This window comes from Myxine glutinosa, chromosome 2 (genome assembly GCF_964187855.1).
Source record: "Myxine glutinosa chromosome 2, kmMyxGlut1.1, whole genome shotgun sequence".
Classification (NCBI taxonomy): domain Eukaryota; kingdom Metazoa; phylum Chordata; class Myxini; order Myxiniformes; family Myxinidae; genus Myxine; species Myxine glutinosa.
This window is the reverse complement of record NC_136262.1, coordinates 7651598-7670307: the sequence shown is the minus strand read 5'-3', so window position 1 is coordinate 7670307 and position 18710 is coordinate 7651598. Positions and strand designations below refer to the sequence as shown.

At 45.8% G+C, this 18710-nt stretch overlaps 1 protein-coding gene across 2 annotated transcripts in view; it reads left to right on the top strand.

Moving 5' to 3' along the window:
- Positions 1–18710, top strand: part of LOC137422074 (semaphorin-6A) — a 159955-nt gene that overhangs the window by 130503 nt on the left and 10742 nt on the right. For both annotated transcript variants that reach the window (XM_068108799.2, XM_068108798.2), the window contains 4 exons: positions 5001–5132; positions 5231–5386; positions 12587–12787; positions 15451–15585. In XM_068108799.2, the coding sequence (XP_067964900.2) occupies positions 5001–5132; positions 5231–5386; positions 12587–12787; positions 15451–15585 (624 nt within the window). The remainder of the gene's footprint in view (positions 1–5000; positions 5133–5230; positions 5387–12586; positions 12788–15450; positions 15586–18710) is intronic.

The following is an 18710-nucleotide window of genomic DNA, read 5'->3' as shown; positions in this document are numbered from 1 at the left end:
TTGATGACTGTGCATTTTGGGTGATGGTGCTTTTTATGCATTTTTTATTTATTTTGGTGCATATGGGTGTATGGTGTATTGGTGCAGTGCATTGCAATCGGTGTTTCCTCTTTTCAAAATTTCCCTTCTCTCTTCCCACAAAAGACAGGTCCTGGGTTGTAGTTTTGTAAATAAGTAGTAGTCTTTTAAATAACATGCTCCCCACCGGCTTTATGTGTAGTTTGGAAATAATTCCGTAATTCGGTTAATTGTGGGCGTGAGTCAGTTAGGTCGTACACAACGCAGCAGGTTGGACATATCTAGTGTTTAAAACTGTCGCACACAGGGTGTTAGAGTAAATGTAGAGGGAAAACCACACCTGAGTGTCACACTAATTTAAAAGGTAGTCCTGACCCTTGCTTGAAGCCGGCCGTCCTCACTGGTATGTGGTTCGGCTCGGGGACGAGCCTGGCGAAAGGAGGGGTGCAGTGTTGCGGTTTTGAGAACCCACACAGGTAACATCATTAAAGGTTAAAGGTTGCACTCCATAGTTAGGCCACATGCAACACGTAGGTCACCTTAGAACATTAGTTATTTCATAGTATGTGTTTAGGATGAGGCCATTTCCAATAGTTGCATCTGCGTTGTGTAAAACAAATAAGAGTAGGCCCCGTTCAGTTTGCAGCCCTTCCTCCACTCCAATCGACTCCATTGAGCACTATCCAGTCTGCACCCCATTGCCCCTCGCGGTTTGTTACGCGTTGGGCCGGTAGCGTTCGCTGCCCTTGGGCTTTCCCTCGAACCAGCACAAATGCCACGAGGTAAGGCCCGAAAAGGGGGCGGAGCGCAAGGGTGGGGGTGTGGCCACGTCAGGCAGCCATCAAGGGCGGAGCCGGAAAGACCCCATCCACCAATCAGGGCTGAGGCGACATCGCCTGACAGGGTGTGGCTCGAGATTCCAGAGGGTTAGCTGGGCGTGGCAATAAAACCCGTTGCGCGAGGCCCCCACCCCAGATGAGAAGGGAGAGGCGCTCGTGAGTTCGCAGTGACAAGTTACGAGACGGGAGAGATGCTTGCGAGTGATGAGAAGGGAGAGGCGCTCGTAAGTTCGCAGTGACAAGTTACGAGACGGGAGAGACGCTTGCAGAGTTATGAGGAGAAACGCGCTGTGGGCTTCATTTATGAGCCGGGGTCCTCTGTTGAATGAGTTATGAGAAGGGAGAGGCAGGCGCTCGAGTATTGAGAAGGACCTTCGTGGAAAGGCGCTTTGGTGACATCATTGGGGAAGTGGCGCATTGTACATAGCGATACCGGGAGCGCGTATAAAGGCACCGGTACAACGATTACGTACGCAGTATAATCGCCAGCCTACCTTCCCCCCAGTATAACTGTCCGATCTGCGCCACCGACACGCGGCGATCTCGCCTGCCGCCTACCGTCTGCCATCACCATCTGCTTCATGGTACGAGTCGGGGACCGGAGCGGGGACGCCATCGCTGGACCCTCAACCTGACCATCTACAAACCCCGTGTGAGTGAGTCTGAGTGCGAACGGGCCCGTGTCCAGGGATAAGTATAAGACTGTATAAGGCTGCCCTGTGTATCTGCTTCTTCCTCTTCCCTGTACATTGCTTCTTTTTCTTCCTCTTCTTCTTTGTACAAAGTGTGTACTTCTCTTCCTTCCCATACAATTGTAAATAAATTACCTGTTCTTCCTGTTTTTCCTCTTAATTCAACCGTCTTAGTGATTTCTCAATTGGGTAAGCGTGGCACGATCATAACCGCTCCAATCGGGTTAATACCTGTTAACGGCCCGAATCGCGGCTCGCTTCGCTCGGCATGTCCACTAACGCCGTTGTTCGGGTGGGGTTATTTCCTTGCTTCACGGCTGGTGTTAGTACTTAGGTAATAAGACGAATTCGGCTTACAACCCTATTTAACACCGACCGGAAGGAACGTGATAGCCCCGGGATCGCGTCGGCTAGTAAAAAGACAAGGGGTTTAATCCCCCCTTCATAAGGGGGAGGCCGACGTTGGAGATCCGCAACAATATTTACAACCCAGACAACTGTAAATACAGGATAATGGAAGGCTCATAGAGATATAAACAATCAATGTGTAGTGTGGAGGTTGAACAAGCGACTCAAAACACAGAGAACATCGGAATGGTTATTTAGAGATAATTCAGCATAAGCAAAGAAAGAGGGACTGGTGCAACCCATGGTTCTTTATTGGTGTGTGGGCACATGGAGCTCATGGTCCACACCTGCCAATCACTATGCATAATAGACATACGGCTTCCCTTCCTTGAGTGCTCAATCTTCCTCATGTTCGCTCCGCGTTGAACCTCTGTAAACACTCATCAGCACAATACAATTGATGTAACTCTTATTGGAACTGTCCCAAAGGTAAGGTGGCCCACGTTCTCTCCACGTTGAACCTCTGTAAACACTCTCCAGCACAATGCAATTGATGTAACTCTTCCTGGAACTGTCCCAAAAGGGAACGGTGAGGTGGTAGCACTGATAATAGCTCCGGGTACACTTGCGCTGCACAAGGGTTGATGTTACGCAGGTCAGCAATTTTTGGCCTAGTGCAGCGTGCTCAGCCACTCAGTGGCCTTCTCAGTGGGGTACATATGTATTGTAACTTTCACCTACCAGCCTTTGCTTTTGCGCTTTCGCTCCTCTCGGGATTCCCAGTTTTCCACAATGACACATTGGTGCTTCTGCCCTGGAACATAGCTGCACCATTGTCCCACTTTGTCCTGTAATTTAAAATACCCTTGGACCCCGCTGTTCGCGGTGGATATGTTCCTGGAAAATCCACGAATAGCGAAACCGCGAATAGCGGGGCACTGTTTCAATGGAAAAAGGGGGGATAGGCTCCCGAGTCGCGAAAATCCACCAATAGAGAGGACAAAACTGCGAATGGCGAGACAAAAATCCGCGAATGGTGAGGCAAATCCAGAGAATGTCGATGATAACCCGCGAAGGTCGATGAAAATCCTGTGAATGTATGCTGCAGGCAAATCCTGTAATTCTCCTCCCTCTTGTAGTGTGGAATGCTCCTCCATGTTGTAGTGTGGAATTCTCCTCCCTATTGTAGTGTGGAATTCTCCTCCCTGTTGTAGTGTGGAATTCTCCTCCCTGTTGTAGTGTGGAATGCTCCTCCATGTTGTAGTGTGGAATTCTCCTCCCTGTTGTAGTGTGGAATTCTCCTCTCTGTTGTAGTGTGGAATGCTCCTCCCTGTTGTAGTTGGAGTTCTCCTCCCTCTTGGATTAAAGGAATGTCATGGAATCGTATTTGTGATTTGTGGTGGCATGAAAATGGCTCCAGTTAGGTGTTCATTTTCAGAGCAGAGTGCTGTTACGATGCATCATTACCCCATGTGTGAAGCGCAAAGCAGGCTTAAGCAATTGGTTCACTCTGTCTGTCGACAGATGTTGGTCTGTGATCGAGGAACTACTTGATACCAATTTTATGTTATACTCATGGGGTATGCTTACACATCATGTAATTGATAACAAACCGTGCTTCATACGTAGGTACATAATAAATAGAAGCTTTATGATTATTATAGGCAACCATCACCGACATCACATGAGATATCAATTCAGGTTTTTAAAATTAATTAATTTATTTTACAGATGCATTTACTGTTTTTATGTAAATTTTAATTGAGATCTTTGTTTCACAGTTTACAGTTATACAAACTACAATTTTCAAATGTTCGATATTGATTGAGGTTCTTTTTTTTTAAACGGATGAGTCTACGGTTTTTTACTTAAATTTTCATTTACCGAGGCCTTTTTTTATTTTGATTAAACCACCTTTAGAGGCCATTTTTCCCCGCAAAGCGGGGGTTGGCCTTTTTCGGGAACCGTGGTTGTTGTTGTTTTTCGGTCCCCTTTTTGAAGCAATGTTTTACAGCCGGATGCCCTTCCTGACGCCAACCCTTTTTGCCGCCTTTAACGACAAACAGGGAATTACCAGTGAACTGGTACTCAATTAGCCGACCTCGGAAGGATGACAGGCTGAGTCAACCCCCCTGGCGTTAATTCAGCGATCTACTGGGATTCGAACCCAGGATCCTAGGATCCTAAGCCGGCACCCTAGCCGCTCGCCCAACACCAGGGTTGAGCCCAACACCAGGGTTGACGGACATTATTGACGGACATTATTGTCATGTTTATTTCGCAGTTTACAGTTATAGAAATTACAATTTTCAAATGTTGGATATCGATAGTTTTTGTTTTTTACATAAATCTTCATTTACCGACGCTTTCCGACAGTTCTGGGATTTTTTCCCTGTGTACCGGCTTCGATGTCCGTTGGCATGCCAAATTTCAGCTTTCTATGACACCCAGAAGGTACCGTACATTAATATCAGTCAGTGGTTAGAAAGAGCTATATATGTGATGATATTGAACACTAGAATACAAACACCTTCTGGCACTTCCAAAATCCTCCAGTTTAGCAATATTACGTCATTTTATGCCATCAAATTTGCTACTCGTGCTCACAGCGTTGGGGAATATTGAGATTCAGACAAAATGGCGGCTCGTATGAAATATCGATCGTGCTCAGAAACACAAAGCACGAGTTTCAAAGACCCTGCACATGTCCTTTCTCTCAAGACTGCACGGTGTAAGGTGTTATATGAACTCTGTTATATGAATTTAGGAAAAAGCAGAAATAAACTTTGAGGTGATGTATAGGTATTGCATATGAAAAAGTGATGTTTGACTCCTCCATCATTCACAGATGGTCTCATCATAGATGTTTAGAGACCATCTGTAAATGATATCGGAGTCAAACATTTCACTTTTTCATATGCAATACCTATACATCACCTCAAAGTTTATTTCTGCTTTTTTCCTAAATTCCTTCTGGTTTGTCTGTTAATTGGACCGAGCACCTGACTTGGTCCGGGCAATGTTGAGACACCAAGATCCCGGCATATGTGGATTGTTATTTGTTCTCACCGTGAATGTGACGTGTGTGCGTGTCCGTGCGCAGTGTTGCAGGGTCAGCAGTTTGTGCTTTCAACATGGCTGATGTTATCAATGCTTTCCACGGTCGTTTTCAACGTCAAAAGTCCCTGGACTCTCTTTGGACACCCGTTCCTAATGATGCTGTCCCTTTTCCAAGGTGAATCGCATGGTAGACCATTTCCATCACCATTTGTTGTTTTACCTGGTGCCGGAGCAGCAATCTAACTGAAGACATGTATATTTTAACCCCACAAGGCCTGGTGTGTGTGCGGGCATGGGAGATGCTTCAGAATTCCAGAGTTCCAAAAGATTCCCAGACATCTCTCTGGCTTTTGCCAAAAGTCACCCATTGCTGAGCGGCGGTGTCCCAGCACTCGGCAATTCCCCTTGGCTCACTGTCACACAAACCAGGTACCAGAAAAGTGGAACTCAGTTACATAGACTCTTGTTTCTGTGTGGTACATGATGTTTCTGTCTGGTACATGACGTTTCTGTCTGGTACATGACGTTTCTGTCTGGTACATGACGTTTCTGTCTGGGATATGACGTTTCTGTCTGGTACATGGCGTTTCTGTCTGGTACATGACGTTTCTGTCTGGTACATGACTTTATCTATAACTGTACCTCACGAGATGGAAGGGAAGTGGTGTGAGAATGGTGAAGGGTAGGCAGGGACAGAAATACAAGTTTGTGTGGCAAGGGTGCCTGGAGGGCATGAATGGTGTTGGTGTCCTGTTTTCTGAGGAGTTTGTAGACAGTGTGGTGAGTGTGACTAGAGTGAGTGATAGGTTGATGATGGTGAAAATGATGATTGGAAAGCTCTTGGTGAACATCATCTCGGGATATGCTCCACAGGTTGGTCGGAGCGATGAAGAGAAGGACAAGTTCTGGTGTGCGATAGAGAAGCTGATGGAAAACGTGAAAGATGAGGAAGTTGCTGTGGTAGGAGGAGACCTAAATGGACATGTGGGAAGGAGTATGAACGGTTTTGAGGGAGTTCATGGGGGTTACGGATATGGTGTGAGAAATGGAGAAGGTGAAAGGATTTTGGAGTTTGCTGATGGAGCTGATTTGTTGATTTGTAATACTCAGTTCCAGAAAGAGGACAATAAGCTTGTTACATACACGTCAGGTGGGTCGACGACAACCGTTGACTACCTGATGGTGCGTAGGCGAGATAGGGGGCACCTCCGGGACACAATGGTGATCCCGGTGGAGGAGGCTGTTTCACAGCACCACCTGGTTGTCTGCGACATAAGGGTGAAAGGTGCGAGGAGAGCTCGGCGGGTGAAGTACCAACCGAGAATGAAGGTGTGGAGGTTGAAAGAGGTGACAGTAAGGGAGGCATTAAAAGAGAGGCTGAGTAGGGTAGAGGATGATGTGGTTGAGCTTGAAAGTGGTTGGATGTCAATGAAAGATAGTCTGTTGGGAGCCGTTGGTAAGTTATGTGGATGGACAAAAGGACCACCGAGGCACTGGGAAACATGGTGGTGGGATGATGAAGTCAGAAAGAGGATTGACGAGAAGAGGAAGAAGTTCATGGAGTGGCAGAAGGCGAAGAGTACGGGGGCAGAAAAAGCAGAGCATGGAAGTTATAAGGCAGCCAAGAAGGCTGCAAAGAAAGAGGTAGCAAAGGTGCAGGAGGCATGTAGGAAAATGTTTGGAGAATGCTTGGATTCGGAAGAGGGTCAGAGAGCGGTATTCAGGATTGCAAAGCAGATAGCGAAAGAGAGGTGTGATGTGATGGGGGTGAGTTGCTTGAAGGATGAAGTGGGACAAGTCGTTGTGGACCCAGATGGAAATAAAGGAAGATGGAAGAGATATATGGAAATGCTGTTGAATACAGAGAATGAATGGGATGGCAACATAGAGAGTAACCCAGTTTTAGGACCGGCAGAGAAGATAACTGAGAAGGAAGTTGAGGAAACGATAAAAGCAATGAAGAGTAGAAAAGTGGGAGGGCCGACGGGAGTTGTGGGAGATATGTTGAAGGCAGCAGGAAGTTGGGGTGTGAATAGAATGACAGAGATCTGCAATCTGGTGGTGAAAGAAGGCCACGTTCCAGTGGATTGGGAATTGAGTACCCTCGTCCCTCTATACAAGGGGAAAGGTGACCCTCTGGAGTGTGGCTCGTATCGAGCGATAAAGTTATTGGAGCATGGAATGAAGGTATTGGAAAGGGTGTTGGAGAGGAGGATAAGGAAGAAGGTGAAGATCGATGAAATGCAGTTTGGATTTATGCCAGGAAGAGGAACGACAGACGCGCTTTTTATTGTGAGGCAGTTGCAGGAGAAGTACATGGAGAAGAGGAAGAAGTTGTTTCTTGGGTTTGTTGATCTGGAGAAAGCATTCGATAGGGTTCCACACGAAGTAGTGACATGGGCATTGAGGAAGTTAGGAGTGGAGGAATGGTTGATCAGAGTAGTGATGGCAATGTACAAAAGAGCGTGCACAGCTGTAAGGACGAAGGATGGGAACAGCGGTGAGTTTGAGGTGAAGGTGGGAGTGCATCAGGGGTCGGTACTAAGGCCACTACTATTTGTAGCTGTGATGGAGGTGCTGGCTTGGAACGTAAAGGAGAGTTTACCATGGGAGTTGTTGTATGCAGATGATCTGGTGTTGATTGTGGAAAGTATGGATGGACTGAAGGAGAAGATGAACAAGTGGAAGGAATGTATGGAGACAAAAGGTCTGAAGGTGAATATCGGAAAAACGAAGGTGATGGCAAGTGGTAAAGCATGTGGTGAGGTGGAAAGAACTGGGAAGTGGCCATGTGCTGTGTGCAGGAAGGGTGTCGGAGTGAATTCCATTCAATGTACAATGTGCGCTGAGTGGGTTCATCAAAAATGTAGTGGTTTGAGAGGGTCATTAAGCAGTGTGGCAGCTACATTCAAATGTAAGGTGTGCACAGAGGGAGCTGCAGATGGAGGAAATGTTGAGTTGGATCTTGGAGACGGCGTGAAGCTGGAAGGTGTGAAAACACTTTGCTACCTCGGAGACATGCTGAATGGAGAAGGTGGATCAGATTCGGCAACGGTTGCTGGAGTGAGATGTGCATGGAAGAAGTTTTGGGAACTGAGTGGCGTGCTGACGAGGAGGGGAGTGTCGGTGAAGCTGAAGGGAAAGGTGTATGCTGCATGTGTGAGAAGTGTTATGATTTATGGGAGCGAGACATGGATAATGAACGTAGAGCAGCAACGAAGGCTGGAAAGGGTGGAAATGCAAATGGTTCGGTGGATGTGCGGAGTATCGTTGAGAGAGAGGAAGACAAATGATGAATTGTGAAAGATGATGGGAATAGAGCCTGTGATTGATGCTGTGAAGAGAAACAGGTTGAGATGGTTTGGTCATGTGTTGAAAGTGACTGGTTGAGAAGACTGATGGAAATGAATGTCGAAGGAAGTAGAGGACGGGGAAGACCGAGAAAGACTTGGCTAAAGATGGTCGAAGAAGAAATGCTGGCAAGGGGGTTAACAAGGAGAGATGCAGAAAATAGGGCAAAATGGACAAGATTGTCATGGGGACCGCAAGGCTAACCCCCGCTCTAGCAGGGGAAATGGCCTTAAAATGCCTGTTGTTGTTGTTGTTGTTGTTGTTGTTGTTGTTGTTGTTGTACGTGAACAAGCAATTCATGCTTTTCACTTTAATTTCTTGTCATCGGATCTATTTGGGCTGACAGGATGGCCTCGAGGCACGCACACTCTCCTCTAATCTGTCTTGTCTGGTCAGCCCTATCCTGTCAGCCCAGACGCAGGAGTACTCCGTGGTTCAGCGCAGTCAGCGACGAAGTCAGGGCTGCCAAAAAGGAACGACGACGTGCCGAGAGACAGTGGCTGAAGACTGGCCTCACAGTCCATAAACAGTTGTATAACATAGCTAAAAGACTTGTCATAAAAATCATTCTGAAAGCAAAAACGTCATATATTTCTGATCGGATTACTAGGAGCTCCTTCTGCAAGCAACTGTTCAGCATTACCAACCGCCTGTTTGCCACCAAAAATAAATCCGTTCTTCCCACTGTGTTTCCTAAAAACGAACTACCCCAACGCTTCCTGCATTTCTTTCACAATAAAATACAGTCAATAAGAAACAATCTTGACAAGCAGTCACTCCTTTCCTTCGATGATGCTGAACACTGCTTTCACGGACGACCTCTTAGTTCGTTTACTCCTGTTACTGAGGAAATTGTCAAATGTACAATCCTCAAGTCAAACACAAAAACATGTGATCTCGACCCCCTTCCCACTGATTTGTTTATTGAGTGTTTGGACACCCTCCTCCCATTTATTACTGCAGTTATCAATGATTCTCTGACTACGGGTTCATTCCCGCTTCTCTTTAAGCAAGCTCTTGTTAAACCACTTCTTAAAAAGCCCACCCTTGACCTTAACGACATGAAAAACTACCGTCCTATCTCCAACCTGTCTTTCCTGTCAAAGATCACAGAAAGAATTGTGCTATCACAGATGAATGAACATCTAGTTTCAAATAATCTTTTCAATTCTCGCCAGTCAGCATATAGACCAGGCCAGAGCACCGAGACCGCTCTCCTAAGAATAACCAATGATCTTCTGACCTCTCTTGACTGTGGTAAGGTTTCCGTTCTTGCTCTTTTGGACTTGTCTGCCGCCTTTGACACGATTGACCATCGTGTCTTAATTCGTCGTCTTGAAATCACATTTGGTATAACTGGTACTCCCCTTTCTTGGCTGATGTCCCATCTTACTGATAGAGTGCAAACAGTTGTTGTCAATGGCCAGAAATCAGCCCCTTCTCCGCTTTCCTTTGGCGTTCCCCAGTGCTCAGTCCTGGGACCTATCCTCTTTCTTTTGTACACTCAGCCTCTATTTGATCTTGTTGCCAGACATTCAGTTGATCACCACGCCTTTGCGGACGACAATCAGCTGTACAAAGGAAGCACGATTCAACAAATCGTGCCCACTGTTGAAGTGTTAGAAGGCTGTATTGCCGACGTGAAGGCGTGGATGACCCAAAACAAACTTCAGCTGAACGATGCTAAAACAGAGTCTATGATTGTAAGATCGCACAGATGTCCTCTACAATGTTCACTTCCTACCACTATTCATGTTGGTGAAACCGATGTAAACTTTGTTTCGTCGGCCAAGAACCTTGGTGTGGTTTTCGACTGTAACATGACATTTTCCAAGCAAGTACTTCAAACTTGCAAATCAGCATACTTTCAGCTGTGAAAGATCGCATCCATTCGCCACTTTCTTACTCCTCAAGCTGCTCTAACTCTGGTCTGTGCCCTTGTCCTCTCAAGGCTAGACTATTGTAATTCTTTGTATGCTGGCTGCCCTCAGTTTCTCTTGGATAAGTTACAAAAGGTTCAAAACTCTGCCGCTCGCCTTGTCTGTAAGGCGAAGAAGTCTGACCATGTTACTCCGCTTCTTGAATCTTTACACTGGCTGCCTGTCTCTGCTCGTGTGCAATACAAAATGTGCACACTATGTTATAAATCATTGCGTGGAGCGGGACCTCACTATCTCTCCGATTTGCTCACTCTCTATGAACCTCGGCGACGGCTTCGTTCAAGCGACGACTCTATGGCCTTAGAGCCGCCGCGCACCAGCACCAAGTCGTTTGGCGAGAAATCCTTTTCCTTTGCTGCACCTCTGCTCTGGAATGACTTGCCTTCCTCTGTTCGACATGTTGACTCTCTTCCTGCCTTTAAACCTCCCTCAAAACCTATCTGTTTCACAAGTCTTTCAAAGTCTAAGTCCTGTTTTCCCTTTGGTTTGAGGTGGGACAGAGATCGACAGTATGTCTGTGTACGTGTGCGGGGGAGGGAGAGGAGGAGGAGGAGGGGGAGTACACATCTGTGGGTTTTGAATGGGGAGGGAGAGGAATAGGGCAAGAGTGAAGGTGTGTCTGTGTGTGTGTATGTTTGTGTGTGTGTGTGCGGTGTGTGTGCGTTCGCATGATAATGTAAAGTGCCATGAGGGTAGTTTACTCTGCTTGATGGGGCTATATAAGACTCCTTTATTATTATTATTATTATTGTCTGGGTTCGATTCTCGATGCCATCCTGGTGTTTCGCAGGCAGGTTGATTCATCTTGTACCATCCTTTGGATGGACGTTAAATCTGCTTTCTGACTGCCGGCATTAGTTGTTGGACTTTAAGATTCCACGTTGTCTTTCTTGAAGATTAGCCGAGTATTTGCTGGCACCAGGAACAAATTAAAAATTGCTGCCCGAACCAGCAGGGGGCACCGCATCAGCGGCACAGCCACGCTTCCAGCAATGATGCAAACCAGCAACACAGTCTGCACACAAAATGAATGAATCATACCTACCTTACTTGTAATAGGTACCATGCAGTTATAGGATTGACTACACGCATCCAGCCAGACTCGGTGTTGTAATGGTTTGAGCGGCTGCACCGAGTATGAGAGGTCACTGGTTTGAACCTGGCCGAGTCATAGCAAAAACTTAAAAAATGGCTTGCTTTTATGCACTACACATACACACACACATACACACACACATACACATACACACACATACATACACACACATACACGCACACACACACACACACACACACACATACATACACATACACATACACACACATACATACACACATACACACACACACACACACACACACACACACACACACACACACACACACACACACACACACACACACACATACATACACATACACATACACACACATACATACACACACACACACACACACACACAGCAAAAAGCACTTCATGGGTTAAGAGGCGAATGCTGTATCTTTTCCGCCGAAACACTGAAATGTTCATCGGAGACAATAAATCAGTTACGTAAAACTTGCTTCAAATTAATCCAAACCAGCGACGTCATAACTGGCGCCGCTTTTCTCACCGGACTCAGCGGGGCATTTCCTCCTCCCCATGGATGCCAACCAATGGGGATTGTCTGTGCTCTATCTTTCAACCAAGGAAGCAGCACTTACCAATTTTAAAGTCTTTGGTATGACTTGAACCGGTCCAAACCGGATGGGTGTTTTTTAGGAGACACCATCTCCTTACTGGATGGCCATTGGCTCCCTGCGGGACCTTATCCACCCTTTGGCAAGTAATATTTTTGGTCCTGGCACAGTCACCCTCCCCACTAGCAAAGTCAACGAGGGGTGTCTGTTTAGTCGCCGACAACCCGACCATGCCGCAGGTGGCACTGGGTTACATGTCACCAGTGGCAGTCCCAAAAGACTGACCTGACTTAAAAAAAATTCTGCGTGTCTGTGTGCACGCAAATATTCGTGTAATTAATTAATTAATTGATGGGGGTTTCATCCTCATTGCGCATCTGCAATAAAAGCCTCGCCTTGACAAAAGATCTGTTGACGTCAATGCCTCATGACATATTGCTTGCAATCTGGAATCTGCCTTAAACCTCTTTAACACCAATCTCAGTTCATCCTCAACCCAGGTTCGTTTGTAAAAATGTCTAAATTTGCTTATGGAGAAATAAGGGTGCACATGAAAGGTGTATGGAGTTACTCATTGTCTTTATCGCAACTTCCTCATCATTATTTTCTGCCTTCACAATCATCATGCTGTTCCTTACACTGTTGCCTTTGCTTACAGATCTCGCTTGGTACTTGTTGCGGTGGATGCGAATGCTGGACCCCACGGCAACCACACAGTTGTCTTCATAGTATCAAACTCAGGACATGTGACCAAGTTCCGGCCACCACTCCCCCTTTTTTCCTCAAGCATGGTTTTGCAGCAGAGAAAGACTCGAGGAAGCCTCGTTTTGGAGGAGTTTGATGCATATAACCCAACAAGGTGTGTGGCTTGTGTGGAGTGAAAAATAAGTTAAGTTGGTTTAACACCTGGTTCATTAATTGAACTAGCAACAGTACCCGCCCTATGGGCGGGGCTTCAATTGGAAAGCCCGAATGAAAAGGTAAAATATCAGAAATTGAAGGCTTTTTTATTTTAAACGATTCATATAAACATGCGTTGAATCATATCACACGCAAATCATCAAAATCTAAACAGAACATGGCTAAACAGTACATGGACGATCACGTACCACGTACGTCTCGCGTCTCGCTCGCTCTCATGTTGTCCCGATAATGATCCTTCCGCAGGTTCACCGACGGAAACCTTGTTACGACTTTTACTTCCTCTAGACAGTCAAGTTCACTCATCTTTTCGGTGCACCGGCACGAGCCGAGAACGGCCCGTGCAGGGGCTGATCCGAGGATCTCATCAAACCGTCCGATCGGTAGTAGCGACGGGTGGTGTGTACAAAGGGCAGGGACTTAATCAACGTGAGCTGATGACTCGCACTTACTGGGAATTCCTCGTTCGTGGGACACTGTCTCAAGCCCCAGTCCCCATCACGGATGGGGCTTAGCGGTTTACCCGAGCCTGACGGCGAAGGGCAAGGTTCACGCTGGCCCGTCCAGTGTAGCGCGCGTGCGGCCCCGGACATCGAAGGGCATTAAATCTTCATTAAACATTAAACGTTCATTAAAGGATTACGAAACGAAAAACATAACGAAATTACGTTCACACCGTCACGTCAAACACTACCGTGAACACATGCATCGTCACAACATCGTCACAATGAACGTTATGCGAATGCGAATGTTATGCGGGAGTCCAGACCTGAGAATGCTGGAGACCAAAGCTGAAATTGGGAAAACTAAATAGCCTATTTTACTCCTGGAGATCCCAGGATTACCCACCCAAAATATCTTTGCGATCGGTTCAGCAGTTTTTACGGTACCTTCGAACAGACAGACAGACGGACATTTGGTGCATTTTAGTAAGATCGTCACAATGAGAACATCGTCACAATGAACGTTATGCAAACACGAATGTTATGCGGGAGTCCAAACCTGAGAATGCTGGAGACCAAAGCTGAAATTGGGAAAACTAAATAGCCTATTTTACTCCTGGAGATCCCAGGATTACCCACGCAAAATATCTTTGCGATCGGTTCAGCAGTTTTTACGGTACCTTCGAACAGACAGATGGACATTTGGTGAATTATAGTAAGATGAGAGTACAAAAATTACAATGCATTATTTGACTTTTTCTCTTGTATGTTCCAAAATATTTTAAGAAGTAGCAAAGCAAGTTGTGATGGCTGACAACCAACCATACACTGGTTGAGAACAAGCCACTTCATCACAGGTGAAGGTTAGGCCAGGAATTTGAAACTTTGCCACCCCAAAGTGCCAGCACACAATGGCCTACTCTCACAGTGTCAAAATATCTCACGGTGTGAAAAATACATTGAGATATTTCATGTCCAGCGTTGAATGGTAGCAAATGGGATACCTGTTTAAGGTCCCTCCAAAGGATAGCATGTTCATTTATTCCATACTGTGGAGAATAAAACCTAGACAAGATAGTTCAAAGGTGCGAGTGTGTACTTTCGGTGTACTTTAGAAGTCTGGTACTTTAGAAGCCGGAGTGTTTTTGAGGCTTACTATTTTATTGTACACTCAGACCCCGCTATTCGCATTTCCTCTATTCGCGGTTCCTCTATTTGCTGGTTCCACGTATTCACGGTTGATAAATTGCAACCTGCTTCTCTAGTCATGGCCCTATGTCCCGTGTATTCGCGGTTTTCCGCAGACACAAAAAAGAATTTTTCTTGAGCCATGAACACGACAGTTATAAAACTCTTCTTTCACCAGCCGTGCACAAAGCAGCTGGACATACAGAAAAAAACATCTTCTACGAGCTGCGAGCAGGACCTGCTTCTACATTCGCAGGCGCTGTGCTTCGCGTTTTCACGGCTTTTGCAGCCGCATAAAAATATTTTAGCCGTGCTCTAAGCGAGCTTCACAGGATATCCCGTCATTCACACGGTAAATATTGCTTCATGGGATGTCCCACCATTCACACGGTAAATATTGCTTCACGGGATGTCCCACCATTCACACGGTAAACATTGCTTTGCGGGATGTCCCACCATTCACACGGTAAACATTGCTTTGCGGGATGTCCCGTCATTTACACGGTAAACATTGCTTTGCGGGATGTCCCACCATTCACACGGAAAACATTGCTTTGCGGGATGTCCCACCATTCACACGGAAAACATTGCTTTGCGGGATGTCCCGTCATTTACACGGTAAACATTATTTTGCGGGATATTCCACCAGCAGCATAACACGTCATCCCCGCAAGTTTTACTGTATGGAATGAAAACACTCCACAGTATCTATTAGTGCAATTAGCTGTCTCCCTTTTCCCCAATGAAACTGGCCAATGAAACTTTCCCCAATGAAACTGGCCAATGAAACTTTCCCCAATGAAACCCAGGTTAGACTGTGCGTACCTTTAGGCCATCCTGTCAGCCCAACCCCATAATAGGCACTGTTAAAGTCCAGGCTGTGATTTGTTTAATCTGATTAGGGTATTCATTTTTCTGTGAATGTTGATGTAACTTTACATGGATTTTTATTTTTGTCGGATATCTTCAGGTGTGGTGGTCATGGTAACCAAAAACCACAGTCTCTCTGGGTGGACAGCCCCTCACATTCCCTCTGGGTAGCTTTTAACAGCTGTGTCCGCCGCCTGCCTTTGAGCCATTGTCCCCGCCATAGCACCTGCAAAGGGTATGTATCAACTCAAATATGCAACTTTAACTCACTCAGATTAAAATCACCGTTTGTGGATGTTACACAAACTGAGTGATACTGTGTCGAAGGATGTTTTTGTTGTAAACTTGATCAAGGCTCATGGAAGAGCTACAGTAGAATGGAAGAGAACAAAATTGAAAGGTGGAAACACCAATAGCAGAGTTGAAGTGAGAGTGAGATCAAGGGGAGGTGGAGAAGGACACATGGGGTGAACAAGCTGCACACACGCTGAATGAAACACTAACACAAGGAAGGAGAAAGTGGGGATGAAACAGAAAAGAAAAAGTCCAACAGACAATGAACAAACTAAAATAGGTGAGGGAGAGGGAGAAAGTCACAATAACCTGGAAAAGGGATTGCTCAAGAATGGGGTAGATGAGATTATGGGTATGGATGGGAGATAACCTGGGGTCGTGGTGAACAGCTGTCCTGAATCCCTGGAGGGAAGAATGGGACTGAACAGACTGGGGAAGTTGGTTCCACAGGAGAGAGAAAAGAGGAACATGATGAATTCTGATTATGATTACAGTTATTAAAATTAATTTAAAAAAATACAATTACTATTTTGAGTTTCCACCCATATGAAGCTGCTCTCTCTCAGCATGTAATCTCATTCACAGTTTCAGCATTAGCAGTTTTGCCGTTTACCACGTGTGGAAAACATTCCTTAGTTTGGTTATATTTCAATACAATTGAGATTTTGCGTTTCGACCCGTACAATGCCAATCTTTCTCCCAAAGATGTAAAAAAAGATGACGAATCAAATCTATCAAGTTTTGCAGTGAGTTACATTTTCCGCATGTAGACATATTAGGGGGTTCAGCATTCGCCATTTCTGAATTATCCGTGCATAGACTTTTCCCTAAACATCATACCACGTTTGCTTGAGATATAGGGCTTTCAGAAAGTATTCACACCCTTGACTTTTTCACATCTTGTTGTTACAGCCTGATTTTAAAATGGATTCTATTGAGATTTTTTTGGTCCCTGATCTACACAAAATACCCCATAATGTCAAAGTGGATTTTTTTTTACAAATGAATTTAAACTGAAAAGCTGAAATGTCTTGAGTTAATAAGTATTCAACCCCTTTGCTGTGACACTCCAAATGGAGCTCAGGTGCATCCAATTTCCTTTGATCATCCTTGAGACGTCTCTGCAACTTGATTGGAGTCCACCTGCGGCAAATTCAATTGATTGGACATGATTTATAAAGAAACACACCTTTCTATATGAGGTACCACAGTTGACAGTGCATGTCAGAACATAAACGCCACCATAAAGCCCAAGGAACAGTCCGTAGAACTCCGAGATAGAATTGTGAGGAGACATTAGATCTGGGGAAGGGTATAAAACAATTTCTAGAGTGTTGAAAGTTCCCAACAGCAGAGTGAGCTCCATCATTTGGAAATTTCGAAATAGAAAGAATATGGAATTACCCAGACTCCAGAGCTGGCCAGCTGACTAAATTGAGCAACCGGGCAAGAAGGACCTTGGTCAGGGAGGTGACCAAGAACCCAATGACCACTCTGACAGAACTATGCAATTCCTTGGCTGAGATGGGAGAACCTGCCAGAAGGACAACAATCTCTGCAACACTTCACAAATCTAGACTTTATGGGAGAGTGGCCAGATGGAAGCCACTCCTGAGAAAAGGGCACATGACAGCCAGCCTGGAGTTTGCAAAAAGGCATGAGGAACACTCAGACCATGAGAAGAAAAAAAAATTCTGTGGTCTGATGAGACTAAACTTGAACTCGGTGGCCTGAATGTAAAACACTACGTCTGGCGGAAACCAAGCACTGCTCATCACCCATCTAACACCATCCTTACCGTGAAGCATGGTAGTGGCAGCATCATACTATGAGGATGATTTTCAGCGGCAGGGACTGGGAGACTTGTACGGACAGAGGGAACAGTGAATTGAGCCAAAATACAGGCAAATCCTTGAGGAGAACCTGCTTCAGACTGTAAAAGACCTTAGACTGTGGTGAAGATTTACGTTACTACAGGACAATGATCCCAAGCATACAGCCAAAGCAATACTGTAATGGCTTCAGAACAAGAACGTGACATTCATTGAGTGGCCCAGCCAAACAAACACTGGAATGGCTTCAGAACAAGAACGTGAAAGTCCTTGAGTGGTCCAGCCAAAGCCCAAACTTGAATCCCATTGAGAATCTGTGGAAAGACTTGAAGATTGCTGTTCACCGACACTCCCCAACCAACTTGACAGAGCTCGAGCAAATCTGCAAGGAATAATGGGAGAAACTCTGCAAATCCAGATGTGCAAAGCTGATACAGACATACGCAAGAAGACTCAGAGCTGTAATCACTGCAAAGGCACTTCTATGAAGTATTGACTCAGGGGGTTGAATACTTATGTAAATTATATGTTTCTGTATTTCATTTAGAATTGTTTTGTAAAAAATTCTAAAAATAAAATTTCACTTTGACATTATGGGGTATTATGTGTAGATCAGTCACAAAAAAAGTCAATATAATTAATTTTAAATTCAGGCTGTACAAAATGCTGTTTTGTTTCACATTCAACAAAATGTGAAAAAGTCAAGGGGTGTGAATAGTTTCTGAAGGCCTTGTGTTTTGCTATTTTTCTCTAATAATTCATTTCCTTCATAATGGCACATAAGAGCCAATCCCATCTCTCCAGCCAAGACCGTCACCGGCATCATTGTTATCAGCTTCATCATCATCATTAAAGGTACTGTAGCGGTTACCGCTGGATGCACACAATCGCCTTGCACCGGCCAGAACACGGCCAGACGCGCCTCTCCCGGGCATGCCCGGACTCACTGTTCCCGGGCACGCCCGAACCTCCCGGGCACGCCCGGTCTCGTCTTTCCCGGGCATGCCCGCTCTCGCCTTTCCAGGGCTCGCCCAGAGCGTCCGGGCATGCCCGCTATCGCCTTTTCAGGGCTCGCCCAGAGCGTCCGGGCATGCCCGCTATCGCCTTTCCAGGGCTCGCCCAGAGCGTCCGGGCATGCCCAGCCTCGACTTGCCAGGCCGCAGCCAAACACGCCCGGGCAGGTCCAGACTCGCCTTTCCAAGGCTCGCCCTTGACACCCGGGCATGCCCGGTAT